The sequence below is a fragment of the Dromaius novaehollandiae genome, chromosome W (genome assembly GCF_036370855.1).
Source record: "Dromaius novaehollandiae isolate bDroNov1 chromosome W, bDroNov1.hap1, whole genome shotgun sequence".
Lineage (NCBI taxonomy): Eukaryota > Metazoa > Chordata > Aves > Casuariiformes > Dromaiidae > Dromaius > Dromaius novaehollandiae.
Window position 1 is genome coordinate 2,046,461 of NC_088130.1, and position 13,540 is coordinate 2,060,000.

Below are 13,540 nucleotides of genomic sequence, written 5' to 3' on the forward strand. Positions count from 1 at the left end.
CTGCATCTCCTGAAGATAACGTTCCAGGAGAAAATACAGCAACATTTCTGCACTGATGGCCTAGCCCTGTACCTGAAATGATTGTGAACTCTGAATACAAGAGAGAGCTCCCTGGGCATTAAATTAGGCTTTGTCTATTTTTAGCATGCAAGAAATACATAGCAATTTTTTTCTGAGAGAAGGATTGAGGAGAATTATTCACAACTAAAAGTGACTTGGAAACATAAAAGAATGTAAAAGCTAACAAATGAAGCTATAGTAATAGCTATATAACTTTTATCAATGGGCCTGTGTGATACATGCAGCTTAGATAGATTTTGAATTTTGACACAGCTGAAATTCAGGCAGGTGAAGTTTGGGTAAGGAGGAAAACAAAGACAAACAATTCAAAATGTCATGCTGGTCTCTGTGACTGTGATCAAAAGGTTTCATGCAGATGCTCACCTGGTATGAATCAGCACAACTTCATAGCATCCCATGGAGCTCCACTGATTCAAATCAGCTGAGAGTTTTGCATTTTTTTGTCTTCTTCCTCTGAAAGTGAGAAGGGCTCTATAATGGCAGCTTAGCTCCACTTATAAAATCACTTTTGACCACTACTCTTCCTACAGAGAGCTATCAAAGGACTTGGAGCAAATTCTTCAGAGGGGCCATTGACACTGAGCCAAACTGTCCTCTATGTCACTGATTGTTTCCACATGAGGACAGAGAATTCTCCATGTTTAGATTTATGAAGCTATTACCAGAGCATTCTGTCTGGAGCTTGGGCCCTCGTCCCCAGCAGGAATGGCAAAGAAACTCTTGCCAATACAGTAATAATAATAATTATAATAATATAATAATCTGAAGGAAATCTCATAAGGATTGTATTGCACTGAAGGAAAAGCTGCCATTTCAAAAATATATATTTTGTGTTGTTTAAAGCCAAGAACAGTGCTATAGGACAGTAACAGCAGTGTGGAGATGATTTAGCAAGTGCTCAGAAAGTTACAATGCTTATTGCAACTTATTGGGGAAGATCCCCATTTGCTTTTGAAAACCCAGCCCTGTGAGTTTTAATTTCAGAAGTCCATCTATGTCATTAAGCCTCCTGGCTCACATTATTTGGTTGGTGCCAACATTTGCATGTATCCCCACTGGGCAACCCTGGGAGGGATGTGGATCCCTGGGCATGCCTCAGACACAGCACTGAGCATTCTCATTACCATGTAGATAGGTCAGCCTCAAACAGAGTTCAAGCTGCCTTTGTGAGAGGCAAGGGGGGGGGGGGGAACCCTTCTAGGATGGAGCATCTGCTGTTTTATCTTCTTGAGGTGTTGTTACAAGAGTGTGTGGGATACATGGAACCTGTCAAGGGGCTATCAGCATGACAGGTAGATGGGCCCTTGTATATATTCTAAAATGCAGGATGTTTCTGTCATTTTTCCTTTGAAACTGCTAGCTAGGTGGCCCAAGGGCACTCCAGTAAACAAAACTGCATGGATTAGCTGTGAATTTGGCATCAAGCTATTCCTGCAGCATGAGCAGCTCAGGAAATGACTAGCCTTCAGCAATTTGTTGCTTCCTCAGCTGAGTCCGACCAAGGGAATACCCCCACTGAGGATGGTTCAAGCAGACTTGCCTTGCCCTACTCCAAAGCCAACTGCTACTGCAAAACTGAAGGGAAGTCACCAGGGGCCGAGGAGGTGGTGTCCAAGAGCTCAAGAGACCATTACTAAAAGCTGAGGCAACTAGCAGCCAAAGCATGGAACAGTACTAAGCTGTTGGGGTAGTATTGCAAATACTTCTCTGGCTAGTCCATAATAACTAAAGTTGGCAGAATCTGGCCTGAGGTTTCTGTCCAAGGTTTGATTTTCTCCTGAGTGTGACACAGCCTGGTTTGACAGAAATGGGTGAAGCCCTAGAGAACTGCCCCTCAGTTCCTTTTCATTTTTTCACCATCCTCATTTGCTTATGCCTCAGGTCCTGTGCAAATACTACCTGAAGTGCACCAGCCATTGTCCTTTTGAGAAAATAGTTGTAACTGCATTTTGCTTTTGTCCATCCTCAGGTCTCTGAATCCCATTCCTAGAGTCAAGAAAGAATTTATGGTATCTCTCTGGTTCTTCCGATACAAACAGACCTTGTGGTTTTGCTGTGTTCCTCTTGTTCTCAGATGTTTTTCCCCAGAGTCCCAAAAGTTAGTGGCTTTATAGGCTCATATATTGTAGGACTAATAGCAGCAAGTGTCTTTACCTACCTGGTATTTACAGTCTAGTGTGAGGATACTGGGGATCTTGAGAGACTTGTGCCTTTTTCCAGCGCCGCCCACAAGATCACCAGGGTTTAGGTGTCACTGCCTACATGCCTGCAATTTTTTGGTGTGTGTGTGTGTGTGTGTGTGTGTGTGTGTGTGTGTGTGTGTGTGTGTGTGTCCTTCTTCAGGTATGTCTCAGCTATGACCACACCAGATCACATGTCACCTATAGATTTTCACACTCCGACTTCTCCAAAGTCTTCCTCTTCCAAAATGTGTACACTAGTTTCCAGCTTAACCATGTCTGTCCCTTCTGTGGCCGTGAGTCCTTTCATGGACGAGGAGAGACCACTATTTCTTGTGCCCCCATTGCGACCACAGGAGAAGTATGACCACCCACTTCAGCAATTCAACTCCTTCCACCACAGTCCTGCCCATGAGAGCAACAGTCTGCCACCTAGTCCACTGAGGATAGTAGAGGATGAGGAATATGAGACAACACAAGAGTATGAGCCAGCACAGGAGCCTCCAAAGAAACTCACCAACAGCTGGAGGGTAAAAAGAACAAAGCTCAATGGCCATATTTCCAGCAGAGTGGAAATGGACTCTGACCCAAGCTCTGAGAGCAGTAGCTCTGAGGGTGAACTAAAAGATGAAAGAATAGGTGAAGATACACCTTTCCTGAGTATACAGAACCCCATGGCAACCAATCTAGAGCCGGCCACTGCATACCAGCTGGCTGAGAGCAGGACTAACCCAGCAAATCGCTTCTCCACACAGGAAAAATTGCAAGCAAGGTTGTCCAGTGTAATAGCTAACCAAGACCCTATCACTGTATAAAACAAACAGAATACATAGAATCACATGTAAAATTTTATTTTATATAATGAAGTATTCCATCTTTAAATTAAATTATTTAATTTTAGCAATTCTGCTAATAGAAAACAAGAGAGGAAAAAGCTTTTATAAATTAAATATATGTATATGCAGTTGTGTTATGTGCCATATGTAGCAATTTTTTGTAGTATTGCAAAATGGAGAAAGCTATCAATGGTGCCTTTATGTTATGTTATGTCAAGAGCAAGTTTTGTACAATTACAAAGATTTATGTCCCATAGCATTTTGAAAAACCTTCTAATCTTCAATTGTCCTGTCTTTTTTTTGTGCACTGCATTATGATGCCTTATTGTATAATTTTCAAGAATTGCAGAAGTCCCTCTGTTTGCTTGTAGTAAACTCTCCAAATCAAAAAGCCCTGTAATGTCATTCCCACCCTACCCACCTCATGTAACCCCCTCACAAAAACACACAAAAAAAGCAAATTGAAAAAAACAACAAAAAACTGTTTTCTTCTACAAGATGTTTTATTTGCTTTCCATATAGGAAATGAATTTTGTCTGCTCTCTGCCATCCAAAAGGTTCGCTTCATTGGGCACTGGTATAATAGTAGATCCAACAGCATGCTACTATTAATTACAGCAGGATAACAAAAAAAAAACTGTATTAAATAATGCTACTTATAGAAAGAAACTAATACTGTGATTTTAAATGAAATATATTATTAATCAGAGGTCATCTTGTACTCACTAGGCACTGTCATTTCATTATTTTACAGTTATTAATTGTTCTAATTAGCCTTTAGAAAGGATAGCTGAGGCTTTGAACCCAGTACTCTACAAAGAAGCAAGATTTCTATTAGTTTTAGTTAATAGGGAAAATATTATAGCAGATATATGTAACCAAACAAGGAAGAGAACTAGCTGGAAAACAAATGTCACTAATAAAAATGCAATCAGTTTTGACACTTATTTTTTAATGTCGATTTTTAATGAATGATTTGTCGTTTTGTTTCCCCCAATTCTCTCTCTCCCCCTCATCCCTTCTCAAAAAAAAAAAAAAACTGGCAAGCAAACTATAATTTGTTAGCGTTGCTGTTAGAGTAAGAGTCGTTCTTAGATACAGAGTGACTTACAGGGCAGAACTGATTTGCTGAATGGTTAAAAGGTATAGACAGTAGGAAGAACATAGCGGAAGAAATATGAAGTTCATATCTAGAGGCCTGTTTTGATGTAACTATTTGGGGTGGGGGAGGTAAGGCCCATGGAAAGACCATTTCTATAGGCAAGCACACTGTGTGGATTACCACTGTACTGTGCATGGGTATTTGCTATGAACATTCATGTGACCAATGATGGCCTTAGAGTCTTTGACTGGCAATGGACGAGTGTGCTGTCAATGATAGAACTGTTGCATCATTTCGGAGAGAAGAAATTGTCTCTTTTTCACTGAATTCCAATCAGTTTAGTCATGGTCACTCTGCCTCTTCTCTTCTTTTGATTTTGTTGTATGTTCAGTTGGCAAAACACAGACTCGGGACTGAAAAATAAGTTTCATCTGGACTCTGGGAGTGTGAAAATGAGAAAATATGTTCTAAAGGTATTAATGGACTCTAAATAAGAGCCATGTCAAGAGAATGAACATTTCAGCCAAACTACATTCACCCTTTGTGCCACATTCTGGTCCCAGGTAGATGGAGGGAAATAAGTCAAAGGTAGTTGTAAGGGTGAGGTGGGGGCACCGCCTGGACTCCCAGCGGGGACGGATACACAAACATAAGGCATACGATGGTCGATATGGAGCATTTATTACCTCTGCGTCTGAGCGGGGGTTCCCCGGCGTTTTCCCGATCGAGGCAATAATGGAGCGGGGGATCCCTGGCACCGCTGAGCGTCGGTCCAGGGTGAGGAATGCCGAGGGGGGGCACTAGATGAAGTTTTTATGTACCATACACATGCGCAGTAAGCATGTTGAGCTCATTGTTATTCTCGATTCAAAGCCCAGGTGCAGCGCCACCTTGGCACAGGCTCAACTACGTGACTATGGGTCAACATGCCCTGTTGATGCTCCTTTTCCCACGGAACGGTCTGGCTAGCTTCCATCGCCTATCTCCTCAACATTCTTCCGCACTTTCCCATACACTCCACCCCCGCGATGGAAAGCTAGTTACAGGCCGTCCCAATCCTCAGAAGGGCATGGGGTATGAGGGCAAGGGAGTTTACAAAGTAATGAAATCAAAACATAACATAATACAAAGCAAAAGATAAACAAGAGGTTTGAGGTGGCTGATATTCTCAATAGATGCCGATTCATCAGTGATGTTGAAACAGCACATCTCGGCGAAGTCATGGTGTCCGTGGTTATATCGCAGCAGGATACAGTCGATCACTAAATGGTTTTGCAGTGTTCCTTGCTACACTGCTCCCAACTCCCTATTTAAAGAGGCAATGGCTCTAGATGTCCAATTTAAGCTTTGAGCCAAAGCACAGGCAATACGCTCTAACTGTTTACAATTACGTGCCACCACCCCCAGGATCCCAGCTAAGCTCAACAATAGGCCTAGAGCTTCTGCATAAACTTATATGAGGGTTACAAGTGGCATCTTAGGATATGCCGCGGGGTCCTCCACCACTTTGTCATACAGGGAGGAATGCTTAAAGTAACACAACCTACAGTACATAGGCCACCTGTGGCGTTGGCTGGCACATATGTATATGCTGTAGTGCCACACAGAAGGAACCATCCTAATGGTAGGATAAGGTGAGCAGATACATAGGTAATATCCATAATGTCATTACAAATTAACTGTGTATCACTAACTCTGTTATGCAGAATGTAACCATTTACAAAGTGAAAGCAAGTATCTGCTTTAGATATGTTAGCTCTATGAAGAGTAAGCCCAAGGTGTCAGCTTTTGGGAAACAATACCCAAATCGTATAAATTCATGGGAGTAACAGAAATGTAAAATTTTTTTTTAAAAAAGTACAACTCTGCAATACCACGAGTGGAGCTGGTACACCTATGTAACATGTAGTTAAGACATCATCCACTGATCGTCCTCCTGCAATACAGAAAGCAGAGAGGTTAGCTGATCTTTGCGCGAACCAAATCCATGTATTTACATGGGAAGCTGGATGGTCTTGTAGATCAACGGCATCTGTTGTGGTCAGCAAGAGGCAACATTCCAACAGCAACTCACAGATGCCGGCGTGATAACCTGTTGATGGGAAGATAGAAAGGCATGGTATCGCCATCAGGAAGAACAAGAGCAGTGGCTCCTGGACCATCTGCTAAAACAGTGCCAGGCCGTTTTTCCTTTTGAGGAATTAGTATCCACACACTGGCTAAAGAGTGCATTGAGGGTGTTTGCTGAACTTGAGGCACTGCGGCACTGTGGATCAGGATTCCTCGCAGTATGGGTGCTCCCTGTGAGACATTCACTGGCGTGGATACGGATACCTGGAACGACAAATCTTGAGAGGAAGTTAATAGAAGTGGGGCTATTTTAACAGGTATCAAAGGTGTAATCAGCCATACACAGTGTGAAGGGCAGTCAAGTCTTAAATGTAAGCTTATAACTCTTCGTTCAGTAATCATAAGTTGCTCAGATGTATAGAATTCTACCTTCCCAGAGGCGAGTATGCGGGGTCGATCCCCCCTTCCATTACAGATATCTGAGCAGAGATTGCTAGGGTCGGTTTGGCTTGTACTCATTCAGGAGATAACATCCCAAAAGGAGGGGCCGCTTGGACAGGCGATGGGTCTACTAGGGGAGCAAGTGGGGGTGACCCCTCTGGCTCAGACAATAGAGGCATGCACTCAAAACGTACTTCCCCTAACAAGGTTGCATGCGGGGTACTCATGTTCTTTCGCCCCTCCTTAAACCGGGCTTGTAGATAGTGTTTCCATTTCCACTGCGTTGCAGCTTGGGCCACCCCGACATGGGCCCTGACTGTATCATCCGTCACCCATGCCTGAATGGGGATGGGGGTGTGTACGGTCACCGGGTCGCATCCTGTAACTCGTTCGGTATCCTGCAAAGCCCACACCACAGCCAAAAGCTGTTTCTCCAGAGGTGCGTAATTTGCTGTGGCCCCTTGCAGGGAACAGGACCAGAAACCTATAGGTTCCCACCTTGCGTGGACACATTGCTGCCACAACCCCCAAGACATCGTATCCCCCATAACTGTTACCTCCATCTCGAAAGGTTGTCCCTCATATGGAGTGAATATCTTGGAACATTGGACCACCGCCTCCTTGCACAGGTCAAAGGCTTGCTGCTGTTCTTTAGTCCATTGCCACTGGCTACTTTTTTTTTTGGTCAAACGCTGTAGTGGCCGCATTAAATATGCTAAGTGGGGTATAAAGGTCCGCCAGAACCCCAAAAGGCCCAAAAAAACTTGTAGTTGTTTTACAGCAGTGGCAACAGGGTATTGTTGAATAGTATTGCGAACTTTCTCAGGGATAGCTTTCATCTGCCCCCTCCAGACTATCCCTAAGAATTGCACACTGATGTCCAGCCCCTGTACCTTCTCAGGGTTTACAGGCCACCCCTGCTCCTGTAGGGTCTGAAGATCTCTGCCCAGTAACACCTCGATCCCCAAGAGGGACTCACGAATCGGTGCTAATAAAACCGGGGTAATTAAATTTTTTTTTTTGGCCGATTGTTAACGTAACTACTGCCTGTACCGCTGGGGTGGCCAATCCTTCCAACCCACATATATGGATAGTGGCCTCCCTGGAGCTACCGCACTATGTAGGACGGTAACTTCTGCCCCAGTATCTACTACAGCAAGCACAGCAATTTCTCCTCCAGAGCACCAGCGAATTCTCTGGGATACATAAGGGCATTGGTCCCCTGGATGCTAAGCCGCAATGGATGCTCGGATGCTCATATTGCAGGGGACCCGCCTCCCCCTCATTGTCTTTTGGCTGGCAATTTCCATGCTGTGGCTGGAGCGGTAGGCTGTGTCTGATATTGCTGATTAGCAGGTAACTGCTGCTTAAATAAGTCAGCAGTAGAAAGACCATTTATCTCATCATGTAATACCCCTGCCTGAGGCAAATCAGTCCACATCTGTCACCTCGTTAGCTTTCCACTCAGTTTAGTAGTCCCTGCCAATCTTCTCGCCTTGGAATTCCGAACTGCTCTCACTTGCTTAGTATCCGGTTCACCAACAAGTGCAAAATTCCTTATATTGTTTACCAAAGCCCCCACTGTAGCAGCTAACTCACCGGTGGATGGGTAAGCACCTACCACAGCAGCGCACAACCATTGATATAATGTTGGAGCTACAATAACATTTCCTGCCCCATCCCATGCAGAAGTTAATTGGGTAAGATAATACTGTATTTGAGCATCGGTTGATAAGGGATTCATTAAATTCAGCTCCTCCCTTAGGAGAGTAAGCGATCCGGCACTTGCATCCCATGCTCTCCCTAACCAGGCTAACAAAGACTCCCTGGGCTGCTGCTGGAAAGTAGTTAAAAACTCACGTAATTCTTTTGGCATATAAATCCTTGACTGCTCTACAGTATCCCTATCTATTTGTCTCTCCCCCTTCAATTGCACGAGGTCAGACCTGGGGAGCAGTCAGTTCGACTTCTAATGCAAATTCAACCTCCGAGTCAGAGGAAGTACTCCAAATATTGCCATCCCACTCCTCTGGGTCCCAGGAGGGTTGAGTTATAATTGCCCGCACCTGAGAAACAGTAGCAGGCACCTTCCCATAATGCCCATGGCACTTATTAGCCATCCGCAAAGCTAATCACTCTACCCTATGGGTTAATTCCTGACTCTTTTCAGTTTGGGTCGTAATCAACTCCTGTGCTACTGCCCTTGCATCACACAAGTCTCCAGTCTCCTTCTCCAGATCCTTTACTTGTTGCTGCAAAGACAATACCTCATTATCTAAGGCTCGAATGCCTGTCAACAGTGCCCACCCTAATCGTCCGGCTAGCTTCCGAGCTGCTCCCGAAGCGGCACAGAAGGGCATAACCTGTAAAGTGGATTCAACCGCCTTCGGGGTAACATTTTCCCCCTGTGCCAACTCTGGCCAGTCCTCGGGGGCTGCCAGCATGGCAAGCAATGCAGCCGCCAGCCCCCATGGCTCAGTCTGGGGCCATCCTGGCAGCTGCAGGCAAGCAGTCCCTTCTTGACTCTCACCTTCCCCCTTCGCTCTCCTCGGCCACGGCATTGTCATTTGTGTATCCTGCCGACTACGCCAAGTGTAAGGGTGAGGTGGGGGCACTGCCTGGACTCCCAGCAGGGACGGATACACAAACACAAGGCATACGATGGTCGATATGGAGCGTTTATTACCTCTGCGTCTGAGCGGGGGTTCCCCGGCGTTTTCCCGATCGAGGCAATAATGGAGCGGGGGATCCCTGGCACCGCTGAGCGTCGGTCCAGGGTGAGGAACACCGAGGGGGGGCACTGGATGAAGTTTTTATGTACCATACACATGCGCAGTAAGCATGTTGAGCTCATTGTTATTCTCGATTCAAAGCCCAGGTGCAGCACCACCCTGGCACAGGCTCAACTACATGACTATGGGTCAACATGCCCTGTTGATGCTCCTTTTCCCACGGAACGGTCTGGCTAGCTTCCATCGCCTATCTCCTCGACATTCTGCTGCACTTTCCCTAATAGATAGGCCTCTGCTTCAGTCAAGTCCACGCTCCAAAGTCAGAAATTTTACTTGGACCCAGTTTCTGCTGCCAGGCTGTAGCCAGCCCTTACTTAGATGCTAGATCCTGCCATAGTATGCAGCAGGGTCAGCAAATACATGAGGAAAAGGCCAGCTCCTATCTTGGGGCTGTTTGCTCCATTACCCAGACCACTGATCTAGGCAGTCCCGTTACCCTTGGACCACGACTTGCTAACTTTTGGCTGAAGCCTGGCAAGAAGACATGTGCTTTGAAGAAGAGTAAAGTCCTGCAGTGGCTGTGAAGTAGTTCTGGTTTTCATAGTTTCCATGTTCTTTAACTTAGGCTGTGGGTTTTGTGTGTGTACATGCATGTGTGTGTGCATATATATGTGGACGTTCTCCATAATAATGGGCTCCCTTCAGGGACATATAGTTGAAAGATGATGTGCACAACCTGGTAGTCTGCCTATTCAGCTGCTGCAAATCAGCGCAGCTCCACAGCAGCCCATTTACACCAGACAAAAACCTTGTCCCTTCTCTTGACCCAGTTGTTATGCTCCCCATTTGAGCCACCTTAACACTCCTAGGTTTGAGAGAATAATCACTGACATTACCAGGGAAACAGGAAAGCTCTTTCTCTTTCCAGTCCTTCAAAACAACAAAACTGAATCTCTGCTTCTCTCCAGCTACTGTAGCTTCATACACTTTACAAGCAGTTACTTGTACATCTAAGATAGCAAATTCATGTGTCCTCAATGAACACATCTCAGCCTGGTGAACACTTGCAGTGTGGCTACATTGCATCAGCCGGGACTTACTTACAGTAAGAAACAAAAAAGCACCTATGAAATGCTACAGGGAAAGGCAGCCAAATGAAATGGCCACACATCATCATTTTTAATTCTCTATTCTGTTGTAAATGCATGTTGTACATACTTGGATGTTTTCTGCATCATTTGCTGTCTTTATGAGTTATGTGTCAAATGAGGGTCTCAGTTTATTGTGCAACACTGTAAATAACATAATGTCCTCTATTTATTTGTAGGCATCTAACACGCAGAGTTGTCCTCATATTATTTTAAGATATATGTTAAAATATTTGTGCTTTTTTATTTTGCTTTAAAACATTGTAACGCATCCTCATTTTTCCTTCTTTTCCTTTAAAAAAAAAAAAGAACAATAATTTATTGTTCAGGAGAGAGAGAATGCATCCGTAAGGAAAACTGATCAAATAAAACACCACGGAAGCCAGAAGCTACTGATAAACTAAAGAATTTATTATCCCAAATACAGATAAATGAGTAATTGTTGATTTATTTAAGGTTTTGTTATTAATTTTCAGTAAAAGAGGTGCTGGAATAAATTGCTCCTATGTTGTACTGGCACAACTGCCCAGCAGACTGTCAGACCCTAGCCATCACCTTTCTGGCTCCAAATGCTGTTGTAAAGGCCTTGCTTTGTTTAGATCCAAATTTGTTCTGAAGGTTACCTTCATCGTGTGCCACTCTTCTCTGAGTTTTCTAACTTGCCGTAATGGAGGTCTCTGACTCTTGTTCCTAGATGTGACATTTCTAATTGCTTAAATTAGGATGATCAATTTTGCACTGAGCATTACTGCTCAGCAGTGAGGTGTTGGGGCTGTAAGAGGTCACTCAATGAAAATGTCATCCCAGTGCTAAGTAGCAGTCAAAAAAAATGCAAATCAAATGTTAAGAATTTTTAGGAAAGAATAGAGACAAACCAGAGAACATCATCATGCTACTGAATAAATCCATGTTTTTTTGCCGTTCTTATATACTGTGAGTAGTTCTGGTCCTCTCCTCTCAGAATGCATATAGTAGAACTGGGAAAGGTTCAGAGCTCAGCAAGAATGAACAAATATCTGGAACTGCTTCTGTATAGGAATAACTGAGTAAGCAGGGAAAGCCTGGAAAAAAAGACAATGGAGGGTAGATATGACAAAGGTCTATAAAATCTTGAGTGGCTTGTAGATAAGGACTGACTGTTCCCTATCTCTTCCAATACAAGAAATAGGGGCATCAAATGAAGCTAGTGGGAGCCATATTGAAAAGAAACAAAAGGATGTGGTTCTCTATGCAATAAATAGTAGACTGGGGGAACTCCTTGCCACAGGAAGTTGTGGATTCTAAATGTTTTCATGGGTTCTAGGGGAGCCCAGCCAAGTCCATGGAAAAGAAATCCACTGAGGATTACTAAATCCATAGAAATCACACATAGTTCAGGAAATCTCTGAGCTGAAAATAGGTGGAGGTTGGGGGAATATTAAGGAGGAAGTATCATGTATTCTTGCCTTGCTCTTACTTTTCTCTACCTATCACTGCTGGAGGGCAGGCAAGGTGGGCAGCTGGTCTGGCTGTCCTTATGTGATATTAATATTTAAAGTCACTTGTCATTGACAAGGTTTCAATAACAGGGGAAAAGGTAAGAGTGAACAAGAGAGAGGGGAATGCACCAGAGACATGTCTTGCATGCCCTTTATGGCTACCTGTTGCCAGGCCCAGTGGAAAAATGTGGGTCAAATTCCTTCCACCTACCCATAGCAAAGTAACCGTGAGTAGTATAAGCACATTGTTTATCAAAGATAAGAAGTGAGAGGTGCTATGCCCCCACTTCCTGCAGAAGCCTCACCCCTACTTACAGTCACATGTCCCACTTGCCCCAGAAATCCCTCCCCTGTTCCAGTCATGTGTTTTTTGACTCGTACAACTACTCCCCGAACTGCTCTCTTTCCTGAAAACATCATGTCCTTTTTAAAATAGAATGCCATGGACATTGCGTTCCAGAGGAAGCAGCTACAACATCCCCTCTCTATGGCCTGTAGCTACCACTGTGTCTTTTTCCTATATCAGCATAACAAGGGACTACCTTCTCAAAAGCTTTTAAAACTGTATTCTAATGATTTAGTACAGAATGACTGGATAGTTATGCAGTTTGTAAAAAATGAATATAGAGCTTTCCCTGTGATCAGGACTACCCAAAATATATTTCAAAAGACCCAGACCTGTATTTCCTGTAATGATTTTCATAAATGCATTATGTAAATAAAAGTTACAACCCAGCTGAAGTGTTTAAAAAATTTCTGTGTGTGTGTGTTTTAGTGTGTTCTTTAACTGTTCTCCCCCCCATGTTCTTTTTAAAGTAGAAAACAAAGTTGAAGGGTTTTACAATTATTTATTTTCAGCAGTAATCTTTACAGGGTGAGCCACTGGGGTTTAGGTAGCTTTCTCTTCTTAGGTGGTGTGGATATTGTTCCTTGGGCCTCTTCAGTCACTCTCGGTTTTTCCAAGAGATCCCAGTTTGCTGAATTACCCATGACAGAAGATGGGACATTCACTGGTGTCAGGGCCCTGAGTGCACTAATAGGCCTTAATGGCTCTGACCAGCCTCACCTGGGGCCTCCTCCCACATCCTCTGCCCATGGGTCGGGGCTCCATTTGAGTTCAGCCTTGGGCCTTCAGTCCTTGCCCAAGCTATGTCATAGGAGTACCTGTCTGCAGCTGCATCACAGCCATGCCAGTGCCTGGCCATGGACCCCATTGATCTGGGCCCTGACCCTTGGACAGGGTCCTTCCCAGCTTGATATTGGACCTGACTCATCACTATGGACTTGCATGGAGATCAATGGAAAGTGTCTGACCATGATTACTGTCACCAGACCTGATCCTGACCTGACTTCCCAGCTTGACCTTGGACCTATCTCATCACCAAGAAATTGCCTGATGAGGTGGACACTTGGTCCTGGCTGGTGAGGCCCCTGCCCTACTGGCCATGTTATCACAGTCGGATCATGGCTCC

The 13,540-nt window shown here is 44.3% G+C and overlaps 1 protein-coding gene across 1 annotated transcript in view; it reads left to right on the plus strand.

The window, feature by feature from the left end:
* LOC135324350 (pro-neuregulin-1, membrane-bound isoform-like) overlaps positions 1–4,038 on the plus strand; it is a 42,936-nt gene extending 38,898 nt beyond the window's left edge. Inside the window, exon 9 of the mRNA XM_064500400.1 lies at positions 2,425–4,038. Within this exon, the coding sequence (XP_064356470.1) occupies positions 2,425–3,076 (652 nt within the window). The 3' untranslated portion in view covers positions 3,077–4,038. The remainder of the gene's footprint in view (positions 1–2,424) is intronic.
* Positions 4,039–13,540: the final 9,502 nt, after the last annotated feature.